The 28,000-nt window shown below is 40.3% G+C and overlaps 1 protein-coding gene across 2 annotated transcripts in view; it reads right to left on the bottom strand.

The window, feature by feature from the left end:
- The window catches only part of GAB2 (GRB2 associated binding protein 2), a 181,410-nt gene that overhangs the window by 42,618 nt on the left and 110,792 nt on the right, over positions 1 to 28,000 (bottom strand). For both annotated transcript variants that reach the window (XM_070625776.1, XM_070625777.1), the window contains one exon: positions 16,184 to 16,484. In XM_070625776.1, the coding sequence (XP_070481877.1) occupies positions 16,184 to 16,484 (301 nt within the window). The remainder of the gene's footprint in view (positions 1 to 16,183; positions 16,485 to 28,000) is intronic.

The raw sequence follows: 28,000 nt of genomic DNA, 5'->3' as shown, positions 1-28,000 counted from the left end.
GGTCCGCACACAGACTCAAAAGCTTCGAGAGAATAACATGATAAACTTGTATTGATAGGCTTAGAAAAAAGCACCAGATTGTTCTTTTTGATCATAAACCACTTATTCTTCTTCCATATCACAGATGCAGAGGTCTGGAAATGACCAAGGGATCATTTAGTTCAATATTTTATTTTACTGATAAGAAATCTAAGGTCCAGATAAACCAAGTGATTTTCTTACCAGTGACTGAGTGGCAGACCTGGGCAAGGATGTCAGTCTCTTGTTTCTCAGTTCAGTGTTTTTTCTAGTAATGCATCTTATTGGAAGAACCATAAACATTATAAGCTCTGAGCATACTTTTGTACTTCTGAGGAAAATGAAAAGAGCTTCCATTTAATGATCTAACATGGTTTCCTGAAGTTCTCTAAAAAGTCCAAAATTACAACTGAAAAGGTCAGCAGTATTATTGACATATTCTTTGAAAAAACAGTAACACTTTCATATGTGTAATACAGTAGCTTCTAATTTGCTTTGGTGCCAATTAATACAAAAAAGAGGGAGGGGGTTATGACAGAGATTGGACTGACTCTGCAGAGGATCAATTTGGTGAGAACTAACAAAGGAACAATATCGAATGTTCTATTTCACGACATGATATCATTCTACATTTACTGGGTCTTCTTTAATTTCTCCTAGCAATGTTCTCTCATTTTCTGTAAAGAGGTCTCGCACGATCTTTGTTAAATTGACTCCTAAGTATTTTACCTTTTATGCTATTGTAAAAGGAATTTTTTAAAAATTTATTCTCCAATTGTAGGCTGCTCTCAACAACTCTGACATTTATAAAATCCCTGAAAAGTTGGCAGGACAATGATCTTTGCCAATTCATTTAACATATGAAGAAACTAAGACTCAGACAAATAAAATGACTTACTCAGTGTTATAGAATCTTCGGAAATGCGTAAGCTAGGATTCAAACCCAAGTCTTCTTCCCATCAAGTTGAGCACTCATTCTATTATGTAGCTCTATGTGAGGTAGACGAGAAGCACATACTTACACATTACAAGTGCCACACAAATATCCAGAGAAATTAGAAGAAGAAAACTATTTTAATATGACTAATAAAGAAACCAACACCAGAGAGGCCTTTCCTGATCACCTGACCTAACCGGCTTTCTAGTCACTCCTTACCATGTGACTTTGTCTTCTTTTCTTCAAAGCACTTAATGCTACCATTTGAACATTTTGTTTTTGATCTGTCTCTTCCCACTTGACTATAAGCCCCTTTAAGAGTGTGAACCTCACATGTTCTGTTCATCATTGATGCTTCAGTGTGGTGGCCATAAAAATACGCCTCTTAGATCTCTGATCTGATGTGGGTAGCAAAATTGACTGACAACCCCAGCTGCTGGCCCCTCTGCATCCTCAACTCTCCATGGCCTGTTCTCATCCAGCGACAAAGAACGGCAGGAGCACTAACACAGGCCTGTTCCTGTGAGACACAGGACTCCTTTAATGGGAGACCTTGGCTCGAGAACTTCCACTGACCAAACTGTCTTAGAACTGCATTGTGTCCAATCCTCCTTCCTGTCTTCTCTCCCTCACAGGTGTCAGATCTGCATCCCACCGAAGGCTTCCTCCCCTTCTCTGGCTCCCTCCCATTACCTCTCACAGGTGTTTCACCCAATAAGCCTCTTGCACATCTAAACTCATCTTGACAGCTGCTTCTCAGAGAACCTGAACTAACACACCCAGTGTCTAAAACAGTGAACAAATGGTTGGCCCAGGTTCATACTGCAAGTAAAACCACAGACCCAGAATCAGAACCCAGGTCTCTGGTCCCTCACCTAAAGCCTTTTCTACTCAGATCACCAATCATGTGAGGAGCACATCCTTGGTGCCTTTGTCCAGAAGGCCACTCCTCTGATGAATTTAAGGGGAAAATGTATCCACCAATAGCCAAGCCCCACAGCTGACCCCTCAGCTCTGTTTATAATTATGTGGACTCCAGTGGGGATGAAAACATCTTTTCTAGATTCAGAGAAAACTGAAGCTATGGTTTAGGTGAATGGAGAAAAGCTGGTTTAGGGTGAAATTAAAAGCAGCAAGAACTCTGTGTAATGCCCTCTTAAAGGAATGTAGGGAGAGCAGCTATGCTGGCAAAGCCAGAGAAAGTCATCACAAAAGAGCAGAGACAGCAGTGAATTTTCCCCAGGTCTTTGTGCATGCACTGAAGACCCTTCACAAGTACTGTGACAGCTTGAGGGAAGGACTACATCTGGAATTTCAGAGGATGGCTTAACAGTTAAGAGCACGGACTCTGGAGCCTGGCTGCCTGAAGCCCAGCTCCTTTACTTACTAGTTGTATGAACTAGGGAAAGTTTCTGAAATTCCCTGTGCCTCAGTTTCCTCATCTGTAAAATGGAAATAATAATAGGTACCTAGCTCACAGGATTATATGAGTTAAGCTTGTGAAATACTTATAACACTGCCTCGTACATAGTAAGCTTTATGTAAATATTAGCTATTATTAGTAGTAATGGTACATTTAAAGAGACACCTTCATTTTTGAGCGCCTCAACTTAAGTATAATGCATCTTGAATCAGGAAGGTCAGCAAAATGTATTTGATAAACATATTAATCATAAAGAGTAAAAACGTTTTTGAGTTTGGGCAAAACAGAAATAGGATTATTTAGGATGTCTCAGTTTTGGGGAGATAAGAATAGCATGGTACACATACTCAAAGGGCTGTTGTGAAGACCATAGAGAAGGCAGCGACAATTTCTCAGCCATACATTCAGCAGATATTTAGTGTGCACTTATCATATACCAAACGCTTTGTTATATGCTTTAAGTGGGTTCTTATTTAATCTTCTTAATAATCTTGTGAAGAATGTCTTGTTTCTATTTTACTGATGCAGAAATTGAGGCTCAGAAAAGTAAATTAACTTACCCAAGACCATATTAAGATTGAACTCATCAATATTGTAGTTTCACATATTTATATGATTCCAAGACCTATGCTCCTTGTACTAAATTAGCCTTCTAAACCAGAATATGTATAAAAGCACTTTATAAACCACATGGTCTTAGACAAATGCAAGATGGTATCATCATCAACATCATCTGGAACACTAGCTGAAAGTCAAGAAACCTGGGTTTCAGTTCTACCTTACAGTTAGCTGTATAATCTCAAGCAAATTAGTTCCCTTCTCTTGACCTCTGGATACTCTGTCATTTGAGGAGTTTGGAACTAAACATTCTCTAAAGGCCCTTCAAGATCTCATATTCTAGAATTTTCCCATTCTATGAAATCTATTCCCTTCTCTGTCTCAGCCGAGTGTTTTGGCTAGTATGATTCACCAGCCATGAAGAATTTTGTTCACTGACCTCATATCCAAAAGGGGTGAGGAGGTAGGGAATAAGAAGAAACAATAAACAAATGATAGATAATGTAAAATAAAGTGTAGGTCATTGGCACACCCTGTCTCTTCAGCCTAGTTAGTACATCATTCCATTTTGAGTTTTTCTTTCTTTTTTTTTTTTTGTTTTTCATTGTACTTTATACCATTGTTTCAACATACCGAATTCTAGACCTTATGTCCTGGGGAAGAAGGTCAGAAAGTCAATATACAGAATTTTAGAACTTAAGTCCTGGGAATAAGATTAGAAAGGTTTTTTTGTTTGTTTTTTGGGGTTTTTTTTGTGAGGAAGATTGGCCCTGAGCTAACATCTTTTGCAAATCTTCTTCTTTATACTTGAGGAAGATTGTCCCTGAACTAACATTTGTGCCAATCTTCCTCTATTTTGTATGTGGGTTGCAACCACCATATGGCTTGACAAGTGGTATGTTGGTCTGTGCCCAGGATCCTAATCCATGATCCCTGGGTCACTGCAGCAGAGCGTGTGAAATTAACCACTATGCCACTGGGCCAGCCGCGAAGGTTAGAAAGTTTTTGAAGCTTTTTTCCCCCTCCTCAACAGTGAATTTCTCAAAACAACAATACCTGGAAACAAGTTGGAGTTTTTTAACTGTAATTTTGTATAGCCATATAACCATTTACAAAGTTATAACCAAATACTGTAACTAAATCATTCATTTGAACATTCCCTAGGCAGCTACATGTCTCTACTAATGTGGTGATAGAAAGATAAGAGAGTCCTATTCTCACCCTCAAGTCTCTCATATAACTCCTCCCCCATTCTCAAACTCTGTGCTCTAGCCTCAACGAACAGTTTCCAGTTCCCTAAGCCTCTGGGAACTTGATTAGCAGCCCATGAATAAAGCAAGAGACACCTGAATTTTGAGGTGATGGATGTGTTCATTAACCTGATTGTGGTATCAATTCACAATGTATGCACATATCAAGTCATCATGATGTACACTTTAAATATATACAGTTTTGTCAATTATACCTTGATAAAGCTAGGGAAAAAAATCTGGTATATAGTTCCATTTATGTAAAAAAAAAAAAAAAAAAAAAAAAAGGAAACCTGAACTAACTGAGAAAATCCTGTATTGACCAGTTTTATCCTAAGATGATTAAAACTTCAATTTCTATCACTGGCCAGATGGGGGCTTGATATTGAAGTTAAATTCAGAATTAAAAAAAAAATTTTCTTTCCAAACTTGAGGTTAAAGGTTTTTTATCTGCTAGATATATCTTGGCACAAAGCCAGGCATGGTTTAGTTAAAAGCAGGTAAATCTTAAAATTGCAACAAAAAGAATGAAATACCTAGGGATAAACTTAACCAAAGAGGTGAAAGACCTGTACACTGAAAACTATAAAACGCTGAAAGACATAGAAGAAGACACAGAAATAGAAAGTTATTCCATGCTCTTGGGTTAGAAGAATTAACATAGCTAAAACGTCCATACTCCCTAAAGCAATCTACAGATTCAATGCAATCCCTATCAAATTTCCAATAACAATTTTCACAGAAATAGAACAAAGAATCCTAAAATTTATATGGAACAACAAAAGACCTTGAGTAGCCAAAGGAATCCTGAGAAAAAAGAACAAAGCTGGAGGCATCACAATTCTTGATTTCAAAATATACTACAAAGTTATAGTAACCAAAACAGCAAGGTACTGGCACAAAAACAGACACACAGACCAATGGAACAGAATCAAGAGCCCAGAAATAAAATCATACATCTTTGGACAGCTAATCTTCAACAAAGGAGTCAAGAACATACAATGGAGAAAGGAAAGTCTTTTCAATAAATGGTGTTGGGAAAACTGGACAGCCACATGCAAAAGAATGAAAGTAGACTATCATCTTACACCATACACAAAAGTTAACTCAAAATGCATTAAAGCCTTGAATTTAAATGAAATTTATACAAGAAAACATAGGCAGTAAGCTCTTCAATATTGGTCTTACCAGCATATTTCCAAGGACTGTGTCTGACTGGCCAAGGGAAACAATAGAAAAAAATAAACAAATGGGACTACATCAAACTAAAAAGCTTCTGCACAGCAAAGAAAATCATCAACAAAACTAAAAGACAGCCTAACAACTGGGAGAATATATTTGCAAACTATGTATCTGATAAGGGTTATTATCCAAAATATATAAAGAACTCATACATCTCAACAACAAAAAAACTAACAACCCAATTTAGAAATGGGCAAAAGATCTAAACAGACATTTCTCCAAAGGAGATACACAGATGGCCAACAAGCACATGAAAAGATGTTCAGCATCACTAATTATCAGGGAAATGCAAATCAAAACTACAAAGAGATATCACCTCACGTCAGAATGGCTACAATTAACAAGACAGGAAATAACAAGTGTTGGAGAAGATGTGGAGAAAAGGGAAGTCTCATACATTGCTGGTGGGAGTACAAACTGGTGTAGTCACTATGGAAAACAGTATAGAGTGTCCTCAAAAAATTAACAATAGAACTATCATATGATCCAGCTATTCCACTGCTGGGTATTTATCCAAGTAACACGAATACACAAATGTGTAAAGATATATGCACCCCTATGTTCACTGTGGCATTATTCACAATAGCGAAGACTTGGAAGCAACCTAGCTGCCCATCAAGGGATGAATGGATAAAGAAGATGTGGTATATATACACAATGGAATACTACTCAGCCATAAAAAAGGATGAAATCCAGCCATTTGTGACAACATGGATAGACCTTGAAGGTATTATGCTAAGCGAAATAAGCCAGAGGGAGAAAGTCAAATACCATATGATCTTACTCATAAATAGAAGATAAAAACAACAACAAACAACACATAGAGACAGAGATTGGATTGGTGGTTACCAGAGGGGAAAAAGGGTGGGAGGAGGGCGAAAGGGGTGATTAGGCACATGTATATGATGATGGATTGGAATTAGTCTCTGGGCAGTGAACATGATATAATCTACACAGAAAGTGAAATATAATGATGTACACCCAAAATTAAAAAAAAAAAAATCAGGTAAATCTTTGTGAAAACTGAGGAGCCTAGGACCTAGAACTAGACACAGAGGAGGCAGGCAGTCACTAAGGGGAGTTGCAAGGGTAGTTCAGTGGAGAGAATGTACACTGGAGAACACGACAGGGCTGTGAGTTCACTGAGAGCGAGTCATGCCTTACGCTCTTCTCTGGGACTCGTCCCTGGGACAAGACCTGGCAAAAACAGGTACTGTGTGTGCTGAATGAGTGAACACAGAAACAGAAACTGGGCATCACTTAGAAATGTGGGCAGTAGAGGCCACAAGGAGGAGGAAGCATGTTTGGGGAAAGCAGAAGCAGATTTTCTTCAGAAATTCAGGCAGACAGACCACGAGCAACCCAGGAGTCTGCCACTGGGCAGTGGGGCTCCAGCCACTGGCTTAAGGGTTTCGGTAAGACTGTGGTCTCTGAGAGGGGTAACTAAAAGCAGGAAAGGGTCCAGTCCTAGGTGGAATTTAAGACTACAAGCAGGTTGACAGGGAAATGACTCAAGAAAAAGAAAAGCAGGCAAAATCCCAAGGCTGACCCTAGCTAGCACACAAGATTAGGGCCAGAATTGAGCAAAAGGGACAAAGGATCCCAGAGCACTGACTTTATCCCGGGGTGCAGGGTGAGCCTGAGCTTGAAGGTAGAGTTCAGAGGCTCTGGCCATGAGTACAGAAGCGGAGGCTGGGGACCAGGTGATCCTGACAGCAGCAAACCTCTCGATCACTGCTGCCCAGACTTTCCCATTTTATGGATGAGTTAAAACACTGTCTCTTTGTTTATTAGCGCACTTTTAAAAACTGACACATGGGGCTGCTACTTTCTTGTTATGTCAAATATGGAAAAACTGTTGTTTACTATGACTGTCACTTCACACACACATGGACACTTTAATAAACGTGCACACCCATACAGAGAGAATCTCTGAATAAAGGGAAGTTTTAAAATCTGACTACATTTAGCTTTATGAAAACTGACTACATCTTCCTGATATTTTTCATTTTTGTCGTGGACTGAGGAAAATTTTCACAGCTCAGCACTGGTCTGTGGGTCCCTGTTTTGAAATATCTTTCACAGATCAGTATTTTCACACTGTGTTGCAGGCTTCCCAGGCCGCCACGGGAGAGAAGGAGGGGCAGGCCATTTGGGTCCGTCCAGCTCCAGTTTATAGCACTTGACTCTCTCCCCTATAACAATCAAGGCAGCTCCCTCTCACCTGTTTCATATATTGTGCTCCATGTAAGATTTGGTTAAGAAGCAATGCAAAAAAAAAAAAAAGTTTGAAAATCACTGTTTTGGTCCCCAAACTCCTAGTTCACTATTGAAGGAACTGAGATCCACACAATGAATCAGCAATAAAGCTGAAATTAAAAACAAGGACCTTGACTCCCAATTCAGATCTGAGCGAGAAATGACCATACCTACTGACTTTGGAGAGTTCAGAACCCTATGCAGAGCGATACCTAACTGGATGTTTAATCGTAACCAAGATCTTCAGAGGTCCGAGGTGACTTACCTCTCAATACAAAGTCCTAATTCTACCTCTGGTCAAAAATTAGAGTCAGACTGGGCTTTGGAATCTGGTCTGGGACCAATTCAACAATGATTTATTACCCTCCTTCACTAGAGATAATTGGAAGCACCCAAGGAACAGAAAAGGAGGTGCATCTCAGGAGGTGTTTGGGGGCTATCCAAGCCTTCTGGTGTAGAGGAGCTAGGATGAGATGCTCTCATCTCTAAGAGTCTGTGGGTTTTGGCAGGGGACACTAGGCTTAATCTATGCTGGCTGGGGTGGTGGGCTGGGGTGGCGGGCTGGGTGGTGAGCGAGAATGTCTGGTATAAAAAGGGAAGCAGGAAGAAGGATCAAAGCTTGGAAGGAAGAGAAGAGGGTCGGGTTTCCCCCTGTCTCCTTTTCCTCCTCCAGAGGGTCTACACTTCCCTGCAGGTCAGGGCCGCAGCCCGTTCCAGGACAATGCAGAAGTGTCTGTGGGGATTTGATGGAGTTCATGTCCCAACTCAAAGCCTACTCTTGGGGTGACCAGACCCAGCTGTAGACAAAAAACAACAAACAAACAAAAGATTGAGGAGGAAGGCCTGATATTTCAGGGTTATTTAGAATAACATTTTTTTTTTAAAAGGCATGAGGATTTCAGATCTGGCTGGAAACTGGTCTGGATGTTTATTTTCCTCATTGTCTCAGTGGAAAAAAAGGGTGGGTGATTCAGACAGCAGCCTCCGCCTCTGGGCTGGGGCCCGGGTCAGTCTCCACTCTGTTCTTTGCTCCTCAAGGGACCCATCTCAGCCTGGGGAGAAGCTGCATATTACCTCCCACATTTGCTCTAAGCTTCCAGCAAGGGTCCCCCAGAGGAGTTGAGAGATCTGAGCCCAGTTAAAAGAAAAAAAACCAAAAAGCAAAAGGTGGGGGAGGGAACAAGGGAGGAAAAGGTCTTCCCAGGGATGAGAAGAGAGAAAGGGTGAGGTCTCTGAGAAAGGCCTCTTTCCTCCCCACCCTTCTCCACTCCCGGCTTCTCCCCTGGCTCTCCCACTCACTGCGTCAGTGGGGAAGGACCAAGGTCACCAGAGGGCATCTGAGTGGACTGCCTGGCTCCACCGCGGCCCTCCCTGTGGTCAGAATTCCAGCTGGAATAAGGGATCCTGACCTTTAAGGCACCAATCATTCTCTCTGGAGAGGAAGGAGCTGTTTGAAGACCCCTGATAACATTCCTCCACTGGAGGTTGAAGATTTCCCCCAAAAGCATTCCTATGGGTATAATTTGATCCCACAGGGGACCCAGGACTTAAAATAATTTTGCTGTTGAGTTACTCGAGAAACTTAAGGGCTGCTAGAAGTTTAAATATTTAGAAAATATTCAAAGGGTGGGGGGAGCAGTCTCACCCAAAATTTTAATAGAGAAATGGTGGGGAAGCAATAAAGAACAGTTCGTTGTAACTCTGGGAATTCTTCATTCCATAGACCTAGACATGCGACTACTATGAAATTCCTGTCAGGGAGTACGAGAAGAAGGGAAAAGCTAAAATAATAGACAGGATATGGAGGAGGCTCTGGCTTTATTTCAAATTCTTCAAGAGTTTCAAAGGGGGCTCTGGTGGCCTAAACTCCCTGAGCTCTAGTTCACAGTAATTTGTTGGCTACTCTGAGCTGGATTATGTTACTTTGCTAACTGAGCCCTCAGAGGTTAATATTAATGTATAGACAGCACTTTACTTTCTAAATGGTCAGTTCTGAGGGATTTATAAACTTCTTGCTTCTCCTCCTTGCCGGGTATTTTGTGACTTACAAGCAGCCACGGTAAACAAGTCTGTGAAAAGGGGTTAGGACAAGTGAGAAGGGGTCAGCACACAGCCCTAGGATGGAGTTAAAAGCCACAGATTCTAGACCTGCAACACTGCTTTCTGGCCCTGTTACGTAATGCCTTTAAACCTTAGCTTCCTTACTTGTGCAATAGAAATACTGCCAGCAGCTCTGCCTATCATATTTTGTTTGTTTCCTTATACTCAAAGGAGACTGCATTAAGTGTTTTGTAAAGACTGTAAGGTTATCTAAAATCATCAGATACTTAAGTCATATCCTGTTCATCTTGACTTACTGATATAAAAACCATTATCACTGCAACTACTACATGGAAGACAGTGAAACAAGCAGCTGCTTTTCACATTGTGTACCTATACATGTTCCTAGCTTCCTCCCAACAACTCTGGGAGGGAGCATCATCCCCACTTCACAGATGATAAGACCTCAAAGAGATAAAGTTACTTATTCAACATCATAGAGCAAATAAATAGCAGGGCTGGGACTCAAGTACAGCCAGCCTGCCTTTCAGAGTCCATGTGAGAGCGGCTGGGCAGGCCCTGGAATAGCTACTGAATAAATGAAGGAGGGAGGGGATAAAAGGGAAGGAGAAGTCCTCAGCTTTGAGGATTCAAAAGGGTGAGGGCTTTCCTACCAGTGATGACTCCTGAGTCTATGAATAATTCATCAAAGCTCTGTGCTGAGAGTTGGTTCTTTCTGTGTGTGGTACATCTGGTCAGGGACAGCTGCCCACGACTGGGCCACAAATGTGAGGACTTGGATCCACCTGCTCGTAAAGCCAGCTCAGAGCAGCTTTCTGCTCCCTTACTCTGGGGGCTTAAGGCTATTTTGATTCCCAGAGGAAGGTGGAGTTCTTATTTCACTTGGGCACATGCACACACACACACACACAGCAAACAAAAACCAAATTACAGACAGGTGATATGAAATCTTCTTGATATTCATTCTTGGAACTGCTTTTCCTTCTTGAGCACCATCCCTGGTTTCCTTTTGGAAAGATTTCTCTATCAGGAGGTTTTTCCCTTTACCCTTATGTCGATATTTAGACTCAGTTTCACTCCTGGTCTGGTCTTGATCCTAGACAGTTTTATCCCAGACATTTTTGGCTGGAATATGTGAGGAATTGGAGGGTGGCAGTAGAAAGAAGAAGCTGGGGGTGGAGAGAAGGATGGAAAAAAAAAAAAAAGACTCCATCTGCCATGAAATCTCTTCCAGCTGAAAGTGAAAAACAGAAGTTTTTTTGTGCGTCCCACCACAACTCTTAAAAAAAAAAAAGAAAATAAACAAAGAAATACGGAGTATCTGCTTGAGGGAGGCTCCCTATAGGAAGAAATTTCTATAGGACCAAGCAGCAAGCAGGGATACTGCATTGCACAGCTCCAGGAGATACCTCCACATATAACACAAGTGAATAATCCGTTGGGAAATATGAAACTTGAGGTGCTGCCAGCTAAGGTCTGTCTTGATGAATTCATAGAGAAGCAGAAGCATCGGGAGAGAAGAGAATTTTATTCCTATTCAACAAAGGAAACTAAGACTTCAACCAAGTGACTTGTCGCATAATCTCAGAGTTGTGATTTGAACTCAGGCATCCTCGCTCCGAGCCTACAGACTCACCAGTGGAGCCTGACAACTGGATTAAAGCCCTAGAAGTTAGTAAACTGGGAAGACTCCAGCCTGAGGATTTGAGCAATATGGGTTGGTGAAGTGAGGAAACCTGAGCCAGCTGTGCGACCCTGGGGAAAGAGTCAGGGAGTGCTTCCAGTCCAACACCTACTGTCCAAACTGGCAAAAATAGCTAGGTTTGATGCTGACAGACGTTAATACTTCAGAGGATCAGGGACAAAGAGAAAGCATATTATAATGCGAAGTGAGAATCAGGTTAGACAAGAATCCTGGCTCTGCAATTTTCTAGCTGTGTGACCTTGGGTCAAAATCTTAACTACCTCAAAAGATTACCATGAGGTTTTAGAAGGAACTTACATAAAGTTCCTACTTTTTGTAGAGTAGACGCTCAAAAAATAGCTGTTATTATTTCTTTTTGTGGCCGGTGAGCGTTAGGTACCAGTACATAGAGCTCCTTACATAAGTAAGGCAGGTGCTGACACTAATACCCAGGTGACTGGATTGTGCTCACAGGCCCCAGCAAAGGAGACCAGTGTTGCACTGAGGAGGGGTTCCAGGGTCAGATGAGAGTTGGACAGCTTGTCTGAACCCAGTCAAGGCAGGGGTGTAGACTGAGAAGAGCTTTAGTCCCGGAGTGCTAGGCAGAGAAGAAAAAGCACTCCGTTTCATTATTTGAAAAAAAACTGAAGCACAGTTGATAAAGTGATTAAATAAAACAAGGTACTTAAGCTAAGTAGGTAGTCAAATGTTAACTTCCTTCCTGCTTTTCCTCAGACTCTGACTCTCTGCTAAAAAAAAAACAACAACAACGCTGACTTGGGTGATTAAGCTCTAATTCCTTACCTGAGGGTTTTATAAATATAATCCACTTTTAAGAAAGCCTCTAAATTAAAACACAACCCCACTAGGAGGCTGCGTCTTTTAACATACCAGATTCTCTTATGAGAGAGAAGAAAAGCCTGCTGTCTTCATCAGCAAGATCTCACAAAGATTCCTAAACCTCTATCACAGACAACTAATATCCTTGCTCTAGTAGTTAAATCACTAGACACCTAAAAAAAATAATCCCCTTACAAAAAGAAGTTAAAGGTTTAAGGGAATATATCCTTCAATAGACAAAGCTGCTGAAAAAATACTGACTGGATTATCCGTCACCTCCTTACTGCCTCCGCTCCTTTCCTTCCCTCCCTCAGCTGGTGGTGCCTGGGCTGGTTTCTCCACCCCTGGTGGTGCCTGTTACAGCACTCCCCTGTGACTGTCTGCTTACACGTTTGTCCCCTCTACTAGACTATGATGTCTGAGCACTGAAACCCTCTCGTTCATTTTCGTAGCCTCCGTGGTTATGACAGGGACTGGCACAGAATATGTGCTCAATAAAGGTTTGCTGAATGAGTGAGTGAATGAACAATGTGTTAATGAACAAACGAATCTTCCTTCCAAAGAAAGCAAGCAGAGAATGTGGTTCTACATACTCGTATTTGAATTAGACTTAAATCCTATCTAGTAAGAGGAAACGTTCAGATAATAACTATTTTTTAAATATGTGATTAAGAAAAAAGATATTTGCACCAAGAGGAATTTTTGCTACATCTCAAGGGTATGTTTTTCTTGGTAGGAACACCTCTAATCCCTAAGAAAATAATTCAATTAAATGCAATTTGACTTCTGGTTACTTTTATCCCTAACCCTACCTATTTCCTAAAAAGCTGAGGTAGTCACTGGACCTATTTCTTTATTTTTTTTTTAAGATTTTATTTTTCCTTTTTCTCCCCAAAGCCCTCCCCCCCCCCGTACATAGTTGTGTATTTTTAGTTGTGGGTCCTTCTAGTTGTGGCATGTGGGATGCTGCCTCAACATGGCCTGAGGAGTGGTGCCACGTCTGGGCCCAGGATCCGAACTGGCGAAACCCTGGGCTGCCGCAGCGGAGCATGGGAACTTAACCACTTGGCAATGGGGCCGGCCCCTGTTTCTTTTTGCAATGAGTATTTTATTCCTTCACTAGGAATAAAATAAAGGTAAAAACAAAAACAAAATTCAAGAGGCCTACAAATGACAAAGATTTGGGGGAAATTAGAAATTCCACACAGGAAGCAAAGATGACACCAAAGAAATTAAGAGTAAAATGGGGGCTCATAATCCTTCTTCAAGGAAGATAAAAATGACAGAATTCCTAGCGCAGGACATCTAGTCTAGCTATGACTGGCTACACAATTGCAGGGCGTGGCATGAAGTGAAAATGTGGGGCCCCTGGTTCAAAAATTAAGAACTTTGACGCAAATAAATGGAAAGATATCCCATGTTCATGGATTGGAAGAATTAATACTGTTAAAATGTCCTTGCTACTTAAAGCCATCTACAGATTGAATGCACTCTTTATCAAGATTCCAATGGTATTGTTTACAGAAATAGAAAAAGAAATCCTAAAATTCATATGGAGCCACAAAAGATCTCAAATAGCCAAAGCAATCCTGAGAAAGAATAACAAAGTTGGAGGCATCACACTTCCTGATTTCAAACTACATTACAAAGCAATAGTAATCAAATCAGCATGGTACTGGCATAAAAAGAGATATATAGATCAATGGAATAGAATCAAGGGCCCAGAAATAAACCCATGCATATACAGTCAACTAATATTTGACAAGGGAGCCAAGAATACTCAATGCAGAAAAGACAGTCTCTTCAACAAAGGGTGCTGGGAAAACTGGACAGCCACACGGACAAGAATGAAATTAGATCCCTATCTTACACCACTCACAAAAAATAACTCAAAATATATTATAAAGACTTAAATGTAAGACCTGAAATCATAAAACACCTAAAAGAAAACATAGGGAAAAGGCTCCTTGACATTGGTCTTGGCAATGATTTTTTGGGTATGACACCAAAAACACAAGCAACAAAAGCAAAAATGAACAAGTAGGGCTATATCAAACTAAAAAGCTTCTGACAGAAAAAGTAGCCATCAACAAGCTGAAAAGGGAACCTATGGAAGGGGAAAAAATATTTGCAAACCATATATTTGATAGGGATTAATATCCAAAATATATAAGGAACGCACACAACCGAATAGCAAAAAACCAAATAACTTGATTAAAAAATGAGCCAATGACCGGAACAGACATTTTTCCAAAGAAGACATTCAAATGGCCAACAGGTACTACTCTGTGAAAGTGTCGAGGTCAAAAAAAGACAAGACAGACTGGGAAACTGTTCCAGATTGGTGGAGACTCAGAGACATGACTACTGAATCGGATATGGTATCCTGGTTTGAATTCTGAACAGAATAAAGACATTGGTGAAAGACATGCGACATCCAAATAAACTGTAGTTTAGTTAACAGTAGTATACCGATCAACGGTAACGTCTGTTTTGATAACCATACCATGGTTAAGTAAGATGGTACCCTTAGGGAAAGCTGAGGGAAAGGTATATGGGAACTTGCTGTACAATTCTGCAACCCTTCTGGAAGTCTAAAATTACTTCAAAAATAAGAAGTTTTACAAATATGCAGATTCCGATTCTGTAGGTCTGAGCAGTAGTCCTGAGCCTTTCCAACAACTTCCGAGGAGAAGCGATGCTGCTCTTCCACAAACCGCACTCTGAGTACCAAGAGTCTAGACCAGGGGTTCTCAAACTTAACCGTGCATCAGAATCACCTGGCACGTTAAAACACAGATTGCTTGAATGTACCCCTAGAGTTTCGGATTCACTAAGTCTAGGGTAGGGTCCCAGAATTTGCATTTCTAACAGGTTCCCAGATGATGTTAATTTGCTGATGAGTTAAGAACAGTTTTTATATTTTTAAAGGATTGTAAATTTTTTTTTTAAAACAGGAACATGAAACAGAGACTATATGTGGCCTTCAAATATTTACAGAAAATGGTTCCTGAGACCTGCACCCTTGCTACTCAGAGTGAAGCTTTTAAAAGATGCTAATGCCTTGGTCCCACACTCAGAGATTCTTAGTTAACTGATTTGTTATGGGTCCTTGGCATCAATATTTTTTAAATGCTCCTCTTTAATTCTGATGTGCAACCAGGTTTAAGAACTATTCATTTAGGCTCTCCTCCTGCCTCTAAAAAAACCTGCTCCTCAATCATCCCACAGTTGGGGATGAGTCCAAAGAAATGTCAGACAGCATTTTGGCAATTTAAAACTCATTTCAAAAAGCTGAGCTACTCTTTTATGAAGGTTAACAAAACACAAACATAAATCAGTATTTCCCCTTCTTTACCTGCCCCCCCCCCGTGCATATAAATGAACATGCAATTATACATCAATAATAATCACAAAGGAGCCCAAGCAAACAAACCAAAGTGGCAAGTGGCAAGTGTCACTGAGCAGGATAGTGTGAAATAGATGGGCTAGAACAGACAGAGATGGGCCAGAGAAGGGATCAAGGGGCGAGCTGCCCTGTAACAGGAAACAGGGCACAGAGTGCTAGACAGCAGAGGGAAGGGGAGAAAAGTGCAGGGCTGAGAAGTGGGATGGTGCTGAGGACCCTGAAGAAACCACCTTTAGCACAAGGTACTTTTAGCTTCCTCACAACCCCAACATCTTTGTTTCGCATTTGACATAATTAGGGTCAAGGGTCCCTCTAATATTTGGCCAATGTCTTCACACTCTTACTCTTTGCCTTTTACTCCTCTGCCAAAGAGGAAAGCTTTTAGCTGCAGCCTGCTCTCCTTGCTCAAGGAATCTGAAGGCTTCATCTCAGCCCCTACTGCTAAGCCTCCTCCAGGAAGCACCTCGCCCCTTCTGAGAAAGGTCCATGTCTGTTCTCGTACCTGTGCTCTCCTCAGCCTGATTGAAGCCACAGATCTGGCAGATGCTCTGGACCCACTTATTCATGTCCTCCTCTGTCTCGGCCACCAGGTAGAAGGTGCGCTCGCTGGTCTTGATGTCAAACACAAAACTATCCTGCAGCTCCTTCTTGTTGAAGGTCAGGCCTGCATCCACCTGCTCACAGAAGTTCAGGTTGATGATCCGCAGGGGCTTCTTGGAGTGATCATTCTTGTAGTATTCCAGAACATCCGGGTCACCACTCATCCGGCCACTCCGCAGGATGAACCAGCGTTTCTTCCAGGCCTGAAGAGGAAGTAGTAAAAGGAGGGAAAAAAGTCATTAGCTATTTCAAAGCTTTTAACAGGTCCTCAGATATCTTAATCAGGTTAAGGAGGGAACTGTTGCATCTGCAGGCTGAATATGGCCTCTATCTCCCTTCCATATTGCCCCAGAGTTTCAAAAATGGAGTATTTTCGAATGCTTGTTAGTGCAGCATTTCACTATGGAAACAGGGTCTTATCATTATGAAATGAGGCGTGGCATTGCCACTTTTTAGATCAGGAAGTCAGATGAGGACTAAAACACTTTAAAGCAACTATTCCATTAGGCTAGAATACAGGCTCAAATTTATAGTACTTTTAGGCAGGCTGGAACTTGCAAAACCATAACATCTCAGTTTACAGATGGGGACTTCCACTAAGACATGGTGAGCTGAAGCAACAATGTCACAGTAAGTAGCAAAAAACAAGTACCCTAAAAAGCACAATGTGCTTTTTTACCAAATCATGATGCCTTGTTAGAATCACAGAGAAACCCTCCTAAAACTCCTCTGAAGCACATAATTTTAGGATTTCTTTTCCTGTCTCATTTACTGCTATATTCCTAGCACTTATAATAGAGCCTTGCACATACTAAGCACTCAGTGTGTATTACTGGATGAATAAACTCCTTATATCATTCCACACTACAGAATTCAACACTTGATTGCATGTTCTCTATGTTGTCTTCTATGTTCCATCTCTTCAACAGGGCAGCAATCTGTGAGCAGCCACCACACAAAGTGGTAAAAAGATGTTACATATAATAGAGAGTCTTGGCTTGAGTCTATGCTTTTCCATCGACTTGCTGCGTGATTTTAGATTAAGTCATTTACCTCTTTGGATCTTGCCCCATTTATATAATGAGAATCAACATCACCACCACCACCTACCTACCTTATAGGGTTTTTATTATGCAAATCCACCCAAAGCACTTTGTATACAACCCTAAAGCACTACAAATGCCAAGGGTTTGATTATTGTAATTCTTCAAACCCCACCAGGACCATTAACCCTACCATCTTTTCTCTCTCACCTTCTATCCCTGTCCTCATGTCCCTCTACCCAACTTTACTGCTGAGACCGTTCATTATAATCACTTCCTTGCTTCTTTCTCAATTCTTCTTATTTATCTGGGAAAACCACAACTTCTGGCTAAGCCTGAGGCTCTGCCTGTTCCCACATAGCTATACATAGCTGGAGAAAATCATACAACTATGTGGACTGGTCTCACTTTAAATCAAGGGGGCCCTGTGCTGCCCAACAATCCTACTACATTTACCTAGCCTATGTCTTTGTCCTGCTCTTTGGCAACAATATCTGAACTCTCTTTTTAAATCTCCAACACTTCTACTCCTTTGTTTCTTATTTCATGAGAAAATATAAACAATCAGAAGAGAATTTACACATGCTCCATCTCCACGTTTACCAACCTGCCTGTATCTGTAGCAAAGAACTCTGTTACTAGGGAACATGGACAGCTCATCCAATCTAAAGCCAACCTTCTTCCCCTCTCACCAACATGGAGACATCACTTTAACAACTCTCCCCTCCTCTGGAATCACTGCATTTTCCCTCTCTACTAGGATCATTCCCATCAGGACATCAATTTCTCGCATCTTAGAAAAAAAATTAAAAGCTTGACTTGACCCCACATTCCCCTCGAACTATGGCCCAGTTTTTCTACTCTTTACAGTAAAACCTCAAAGAGTTTTCTGTACTACTAATCTTGGTATCTTCTCCTCCCATTCTGTTTTTGAAAGCAATCTAATCAGGCTGCTCATCCTCCTGACACCACCACCACCACCACTAAAATAACTCAACAAAGGTCCCAAAGAGTTCAGAGCTGCTGAAACTACTCTGGGGCCTTACTTGATCTCTCAGCAACATCTGATAACAGTTTACTATTCCGTTCTCTTTGAAGCACTTTCTTCATTTGGCTTTAGTGTTCACTCTGAATTTTTCTCCTATCCCCTTGGCCTCTTTTTCCAACTCCAGTGCTGGTTCCTTCTCATCCCCCTGATCTCTAAACATCGGAATGCCCCAGTGCTCAGTTCTCAGACTCTTTCTCTCCTCTTTCTATATCCACTCCCTAGGTTATTTAATTCAGTTTCACAGCTTTAAAGCCATCTAACTCTGCAATTCCCAAATTTATATCTCCAGCCTAGACCTATCTACTGAACTCCACAGACTAATATCTAACTCTTCACTAACAAGCATCTCAAACTTAATGTGCCCCAAACTGAGCTCTTGATATCCTCCAAACCTGTTCTCCCTGCAATCTTTCCCATTTTAGTTAATAGCAACTCCAGCCTTCTAGTCGCTCAGACCAAAAATCTTGTGTCATTGTTGACTCCTTTCTTTCACATTCCACACCTAATCCATCAGAAAATCTTGTTGGTTCAAACAGTTCAAAATATGCCTACAATCAGACCATTTCTTTGCACCTCCATTGTTATTTACTTGGTCATTTTGTAGTCTTCATGCTTCCAGCCTTTCACTCTGCCATCTCTTCTCAACACAGAAGCCAGAAAAGCCAGATGTAAATCAGAACATGTCACTTCTACGTGCAAAAGCTCCAATGGTTTTCCATGTCACTCAGAGTAAAAGTCAGTCCTCACAATGGCCAATGGGCCTGATGTGACAGTCTCTCATCTCATATCTCTCTCATCTCCTGCCACCCTCTGCTTTGGCCATTCTGCTCCAGCCACACTGGTCTTAAACCCTGGCCAGACAAATTCCCACCTCACGGTCTTTGCGTTAGTTGTTCCCTCTGCCTGGAATACTCCTTCCCCAGATAGTTCTATTGCTTATTCTTTCACCAAGTCTCTATTCAAATATCACATTATTGCAGAGGCCATTCCTCACCACCCAACCCTCACATTCTCTTTCCTCCTTACTCTGCTATACCTGTCTCACTAGCACTGACATCATCTAAAATACCACATTTTTGTTAGTTATCTGCACCCCCCTCCCAGAATGTAAACTCCACGAGGGCAAGGATTCGTTGTTTTTACCCCATGTTGCATCCTCAGTGTTTAGAATAGCTGGTTACCAATAAATACGTATTGGATTAGTTAATGAATCATTTTCTTACATGAACTCTTTACAGCATCTAGTAGGTTATGGGGATATAATAACCTAATAAGTTATTATTAGGTGCCTAATAAGCTTTAGACCGAAATGAAGATTAAGGTATAGCCAGACAGGATAGAGCTAAGAAAAATAAAAATAAGTACTATTTATTTATAATCACCTAAAACCTCGCCCAGGCCACTGCTTATAGAACTGTGTGTGTGCTTGTGTGTGTGCGCGTGCATGCTGTAGGTGCATGCATATACATGTAAGTGTGTGGGGAGCAAAGTATATTTTAAAAATATACTGTTAATAGATTTGCTTGTGTTTCAGTTTATGTATCCCCTTCAGTGCTAGTCTCTGTAGAAAGAGCTGTCTCCAAATCACTGGTGTGCAGGTACAAGCATAAACACACACAGAGATACCCTCATAAACAAGAAAAAGGTGTTTGCTACACATAACATCAGAGCCTGTCAGGATCTGCTTCCAAGGAGGTGGCAGAGGCTGGTAAATGGCTACCTATAAAATGCTGATAAATGTATGACAGAGCAGGCAAGGTTGTCCAGTTTAGTCCCAAATTCACATCCTTCTTCTGCCATAACACCTTCTCTCCAACTCCATGCAAATTTCTTTAGAAACCCAACAATTTAGAACCAAGTTTAAGCAACCCCAAAGAGTCTAGCTCCAATGACAACTTCTCTGATTGCTTCAGCTGAAATGGACCTTTACTTCCTCTGAAATTTCATAACACTTTTTATGTACTTTTCATGGCAAGTCATTTTTTTTACAACATATTACAGGCATTTTTGTATTTGTTGTTTCTTCCCAAGTAGACTATGAACATCTCCTCTTCTTCTTTGTATCGCCATGGTAGATATTTGCTAAATGTTGCTAAGCAAGGCTCTTTTATCACTTTATCTTTCTCTCTCTGATCACAGAGATAAGAGAACCTTTCTTATCTCTCTGGCCTCATTTATGTTTCCTCCTTTTCTCTGTCTTTCCTTCCTTCCACCCATCCATCCAACATTTATTTATTTAGTACTTACTATGCTACAGGCATTATTCTAGATGTTGAGAATTCAGCATGAATTCCTAGTCTTACAGAACTTAGAGGTGCATAACAAATTACTTATTATTCTCTAAATGTGCCACATAACTGCATAACTGCATGTCTTTGCACAAGCTGTTCCTTCTTCCTGGAATGCCTTTCACCTCACCATGTCTATCTGGAAAATTCCTATGTCCTCTCAGTGCCAGCTTAAGTATTGCTTCTCCTGGATGGCCTTTACTAACTTCCCAGGTAGAGCTAACTTCCCCAGGTAGTGCTCCTGTCTTATGTTCCCTTAATGCCCTGCGCTTTCTTTGGCATTTCTTCTCTCAACTTTGGCATTTCAATCGCTTACATGTCTTCCTCCTCTTCAAGCTCTGAGCATCTTGAGGTTGGGGTCCTGTGTCGCTAACAGTTACTTGGCAGAGTGCCTAGCCTATACAGGAACTCAGTAAAGATCTGTTGACTTTTCTTTTCATGCAATCAGTATGTTAATTTATTCAGATTAATAAATACAACTTAAAAATATAAGTAAGCTTTCACAATATGAAGTAGGAAAGGAGGACAGCAAGAAGATTACAAAAAAGAGAGTAAGAAAGATAAAGGTATGCTGTGGATTCCTTTTTTTTTTTTTTTTTTTTTGAGGAAGATTAGCCCTGAGCTAACTACTGCCAATTCTCCTCTTTTTGCTGAGGAAGACTGGCCCTGAGCTAACATCCATGCCCATCTTCCTCTACTTTATACGTGGGACGCCTACCACAGCAGGGCTTTTGCCAAGCAGTGCCATGTCCGCATCCGGGATCCGAACCGGCAAACCCCGGGCTGCTGAGAAGTGGAATGTGCACACTTAACCACTGCGCCACTGGGCCGGCCCCATGCTGTGGATTCTTTATGACATGAGTTCTTTAGCATCTTGTTCCCTTCATTCTGATAAGTGCAGTGACCTTGTAATAAATATTTATATGAAGATCTGGGAGCTTCAGCTTGAATGTGTCCCATGATACGGAAATGAAAAATTGCTGTTGGTTTACTGACACATAATGCAAGAAAAATATGGGAACATGAGTCCTGAATATGTTATTAAGGAGAAAGCTTCTTCAGGACTGTTCTTATATCTACACAAAATCTCTGGCAAAAATTAACTCAAAATGGATCATGGATTTACACGTGAAAAACAAATAGAATTCAGCAAGATATAAAAAGAATTATATACCATGACCAAGTGGGTTTTATTCCAAGGATGTAAAACTGATTCAATATTTAAAAATCAACCAATGTAATCCACCATATTAATAAGCTAAAGAAGAAAGACCACATGGTCATATTAATCAATGCAGAAAAAATATTTGATGAAATTTAACACCCATTCAAAATAAAACCTCTCAAAAAAATAGGAAGAGAGGGGGAACGTCCTCCATTTGATAAAGAGCATCAACAAAAGACCCACACCAACATTATACTTAGTACTGAAAGGCTAAATGTTTCCCACCCTAAGATCAGGAACAAGGCAAGGATGTCTGCTATTACCACTCTTACTCAACATAGTGTTCTAGTCAGGGCAATAAAGCAAGAAATGGACCTAAAAGATAAAAAAGTTTGGAAAGAAAGGAAAAAAATTGTCCTTATTTGCAGAAGACATGATTATCCACATAGAAAATCCCAAGGAATTTAGAAAAAACCTCCTGGGAATAAGAAGTGAGTCCAGCAGGCTCACAGGATACAAGATGAACATAAAAAAATCAATTTGCTTCTACATACTAGCAAATGAACAGGTGGACATAGAAAATAAAAATACAATGCCATTTATAATCACATTTAAAAAATGAAATAGGTATAAATCTAACAAAATATGTACAGGACATGTATGCTGAAAGCTATGCAAAGCTGATCAAAGAAATTTAAAAAACCTAAATGAAGAGGTATCCATGTTCATGTACTGGAAGATTCAACATAGTATATCTCTCCAAACTGATGTTTAGGTTTAACACAATTTCTACCAAAATCCTAGCAAGAGGTTTTTCCCCCCAAAGATTGGCACCTGAGCTAACATCTGTTGCCAATCTTTTTTTTCTTCACCTTTCCCCTTCTTCTCCCCAAAGCCCCACCAGTACATAGGTGTATATTCTAGTTGTAGGTCCTTCTGGTTCTGCTATGTGGGAAGCCACCTCAGCATGGCCTGAGGAACAAGACCACGTCTGCACCCAAGATCTGAATCAGTGAAACCCCAGGCCGCTGAAGCAGACGGTGTGAACTTAATCACTCAGCCCTGGGACCGGCGCCCCCAGCAACAGTTTTTATAGACGTAGACAAAATTATTCTAAAATGTATATGGAAAGGCAAAGAAAGTACAGAAGTTAAAACAATTTTGAAAAGACAAAAGTCAGGGGGAATCAGTCCACCATTCTTCAATAATTATTATATAGCTACAGAGGGACACACACGTGGAACAATGGAATAGAACATAAAACTCAGAAATAGACCCACACAAATAGGCCCAACTGACTTCGGACAAAGGTGAAAAAGCAATGCAATGGAAAGGTGGCCCTTTCAACAAATGGTGCTGAAACAACTGGGCACCCAAAGGGGGAAAAAATGAACCCCAATCTAAGTCTCACATCTTATACAAAAACTAACTCACAATGAATCATGGACTTAAATGTAAAACTATAAAACATTTAGAAAAATAACTGGAGGTAATCTTTGGGATCTAGGACTAGGCAAAGTGTTTTTTGGATGACACCAAAAGCATAAGCCCTAAAAGGAAAAGCTTATAAATTAGACTTCATTGAAATTTAAAACTTTTCCTCTGCAAAAGACTTTGTTAAGAGGATAAAAAGACAAGCTATAGAGTGGGAGAAAATATTTGCAAGCCACATATTTGACAAAGGATAGTATCTAGAACATATAAAGAACTCTCATCACTCAACAGTTAAAGAAAAGAAACAATCCAATTAGGACATGGGCAAAAGACATGAGGAGACATTTCACTGAAGAGGATATACAGATGGCAAATAAGCACATAAAAAGATGTTCAACATCATTAGCCATTCAGGAAACACAAACTAAAACCACAATGGAGATATTATCACAAACCTCTCAGAATAGTTAAAATTGAAAAAAAATTGTAATAACACAAAAAGCTGGCATTGAGGCAGAGAAAATGGGTCACTCAAACATTGCTGGGGAGAATCTAAAATTATACAGCCACTTTGGAAAACAGTTTGGCAGTTTCTTTAAAAACTAAACATTCAACTACTACTGTATATGACCCAGCAATTGCACTCCTGGGAATCTGTCCCAGAGAAATGAAGATTCACATTCATACAAAAACTCATACGAGAATGTTAATATGAGTTTTATTTACAATAGCCCCAAACTGGAAAAATCTAGATGTCTTTCAATGGGTGAATGGTTAAATAAACTGTGGTACATCCATATCATAGAATACTACTCAGCAATAAAAAAGAAACAAAGTATTGAAGCATGCAAAATCCTGAATGGATATCTAAGGATTTATGCTGAATGAACAAAACCAATCCCAAAAGTTTACATTCTGTATGATTCTACTTACCTAACATTCTTGAAATGATAGAACTTAGGAATGGACAGCAGATTAGCGGTTATCAGTGGTTAAGGAGGGTGCTGGAGTGGGACAGAAGTGGGTGTTGTTGGGGCCGGCCCAGTAGCACAACAGTTAAGGACACAAGTTCCGATTCAGTGGCCCAGGGTTTGCTGGTTCAGATCCTGGGGGCAGACATGGCACTGCTTGGCACACCATGCTGTGGTAGGCATCCCACATATAAAGTAGAAGAAGATAGGCACGGATGTTAGCTCAGGGCCAGTCTTCTTCAGCAAAAAGAGGAGGATTGGCAGCAGTTAGCTCAGAGCTAATCTTCCAAAAAAAAAAAAAAAAGTGGGTGTTGTTATAAAAGGGCAGGATGAGAGATCCTTGTGGTGATGGAAATGTTCTGGATCCTGACTGTGAGAATATTGACATCCTTGTTGTGACCCTGTAGTATAGTCTTGGAAGATGTTACCACTGGGAGGAAACTTGGTAGGGGGTACATGGGATCTCCTGTATTATTTTTCAACTACATGTGAATCTAAAATTACCTCAAAATAAAAAGTTTCATTAAAAAAACCCTGATCCACAAGAGAACTAGAATGTTCATAGGTAGGAAATGTATTTAAAGAAAACCTTAAGGAGAAGACGAATATTTCTCTGAGAAGTAAAGATTATGGAGAGAAAGGTTGTTAATAGTTGGCTAATGATTATAACTGGACCCAGTTGTTCTCAATCTTTCCCACTCAGGGATGGAGATAGTTCATAAGGAATCACACTGTGAAAATATGAATAAACTTTAGAGTTCAGCCTCCTGAGTATGAGGGGACAAAATGGAGTGAACTGAGTCATGAGTATTTCTGAACCTACCAAATTACATGTCAGCTCTAGGAAATCTTGGCTATAAAGGCAGGCATGATTCTCTGCCCTGGGGAATAAAAATCCCCAGAGGAAAAAAAACATATAAATAAGGTGCCAGCCACCTTCTCCTATTTTTCTGTATAGTAGCCAGCCCCCAAGATAGCCCCCAACGAGTCTGACTTCCTAGTATAGCCTTATGTAGTGCCCTCCCATTCCGAATAAGGACGACCGACAGGATATTGCATAAATGACAATGTGTGACTTCCAAGGCTAAGTCATAAAAGAGACTGCAGCTTCTTTCTTGCTCTCCTTTGGATCAGCTGCCATGTTGTAAGGACATTCAAGCAGCACTAAGGAGGAGTGCACCTGGTGAGGAACTAGGCCTCCTTCCAGCCATGTAAATAAGCCATTCTTAGAAGCAGATCCTTCAGCCCAGTCATGCCTTAGGTGACTTTCTGACTGCAATTTCATGAGAGATCCTGAGCCAAATCCACCAAGCTACACTGCTCCTGAATTCCTTGCTCACAGAAACCATGTAAAATAATAAGTATTTATTGTTTTAAGCCTGTAAGTTTTGGGATCATTTGTTAGGCTGTAATAAATAATTAATACATTCTACTTTCCACCTCCAGGGCTTGGTGAGTGTAACCAATGGTAACCACTAGGAGGAAAGCCGTGTCTATTTAGAAGACAAGAAGCAGAGCCTAAAAGATAGACTAATAGGGGGCTGGCCCTGTGGCACAGCGGTTAAGTTTGCACATTCCACTTTGGCAGCCCAGGGTTAGCCAGTTCAAATCCTGGGTGCGGACCAAAACACTGCTTGTCAAGCCATTCTGTGGCAGGCGTCCCACATATAAAGTTAGAGGAAGATGGGCACAGATATTAGCTCAGGGCCAGTCTTCCTCAGCAAAAAGAGGAGGATTGGCAGCGGATGTTAGCTCAGGGATAATCTTCCTCAAAAAAAACCAAAAAGGACTAATAGGCCAAGGGAACAGAAGAATCCAGAAACGGACTCATACATACATGATCACTAGATTTATGAAAAAGATGATACTGAAGTGCCATGGAGAAAAGAATCATGTTTTCAATAAGTGGTGCTAGGTAAATTCAATAATTATGAGAAAAGAAAGATTCTTGATCCTTATTTCATGCCATTTGTGAAACTTAATTTCAGATCATTATAAGCTCAAATGTTAAAGATAAAACAATAAAGCATTTAGAGGAAAATATCTTCATGACATTGGGGTAGGCAAAGATTTCTTGAATACACCAAAGTACTAATACAAGACACAAAGTAATCAATTGTACTACATTAAACTTAATTCCTGGTCATCAACAGGCATGATTAAGAGGATGAAAAACCAAGCTAAGAGAGTGAGAGGAGATATTTGCAATACATATATCTAATGAAGGACTCATATTCAGAACATATAAAAAAACTCCTACAAATAAGCAAGAAAAAGACCACTCAACAGAAAAATGGGAAAAAAGATTTGAATAGGCATTACACAAAAGAAGACATCTAAGTGGCAATGACCACATAAAAGGATCTCAAATTCATTAGTCATTAGGGAAATGAAAATTAACACCACTACACAACCATCAGAATGGTTATAATGAGAAAAACTGACAATAGTTAAGTACTGGGAAGAATATGGAGAAACTGAAACACTCATTCCCTGTTAGTAGCAGTGTAATTTGTTAAAACCACTTTGGAAAACAATGGCACTATCTACCACAGCTGAACATACTCACATCCCAGGACCCTGCAATTCTATCCTAGGTACACACCCAAAATAATTGTGTACATATATTCACCAAAATACATGTATAAGTATGTTCGTCGCAACACTATTCATAATAGCCCACATCCTGCCTGCCTTTCTGCACTCCTTATTTCCAGTACTTGTTACCTATAATCTAGACTATTGTCATAGCTTCCTAACCAGTTATCTTAACTTAATACTTATAAATGCTTCCAGTTTAATGTTCCAGTTTAATCAGAGCAAAGCTCTGATCATGTTACGCCCCCCCACTATCCAAAAATTTAATGGCTTTCCATCACCTGCACAGCAAAGTCCAAATTCTATGGCTTAGCTATTAACTAAAAAATTTTTACTCATTTTCAGTGTGGTAAATCATAAATAAAATTTACCATTTTAACCACGTCAAGTATACAATTCTGTGGCATTAAGTACATTCACATTGTTGTACAGCCATCAATACCATCCTTCTCTGGAACTTTTTCATCTTCTCCAACTGAAATTCTATATCCTTTAAACACTAATACCCCACGTCCCCCACACCCCAGTCCTTGAAAATCACCATTCTACCGTCTGTCTCTACGAATCTGACCACTTATATGTGGAATCATACAATTTTTGTCCTTTTGTGACTGGCTTATTTCACTTAGCATGATATCTTCAACATTAATCCACATTGTATCTTATGTCAGAATTTCACTTCCTTTTAAAGGCTGAATAATAGCCCACTGTATATATACACCATATTTTGTTTATCTATTCCAGCTGTTGATGCACTCTCGGGTTCTAACTTAGTTTGAAGGCCTTCACAATCTAGCTCAGATCTACCTTTCCATCTCATCTCTACTCCTTTATTTATATATATACTTTGTTACCATTCAAACCAAGTAAAATTTTCACTGTTTCCTAAACACGTCTGGTGCTTTTCCACCTCCACACTCAACTTCCCTCTGTCTGAAAAGCCTCCCAATCTTCCTCCCTTTCTAAACTCTCCGAAGTTTTGCTTATACTTGAATGCTATTCTGTCATGTCACCATTTTTGATCATCCTTCACCAACATCCAGAGCTCTTTCAGAAGAGAGGATCTTATCTTCCTCGTCCCCAGAACCTCAGACAGGGCCTTCCTTCTTTGCTGTAAGAACTCTCATTTACTGAACTAAGTAAATTAGCCAAATCTCATTAAAATACAAGTA

Source organism: Equus przewalskii, chromosome 6 (assembly GCF_037783145.1).
Source record: "Equus przewalskii isolate Varuska chromosome 6, EquPr2, whole genome shotgun sequence".
NCBI classification, from domain to species: Eukaryota; Metazoa; Chordata; class Mammalia; order Perissodactyla; family Equidae; genus Equus; species Equus przewalskii.
The sequence above is the reverse complement of the archived record's forward strand: the minus strand, read 5'-3'. Positions and strand labels throughout refer to the sequence as shown.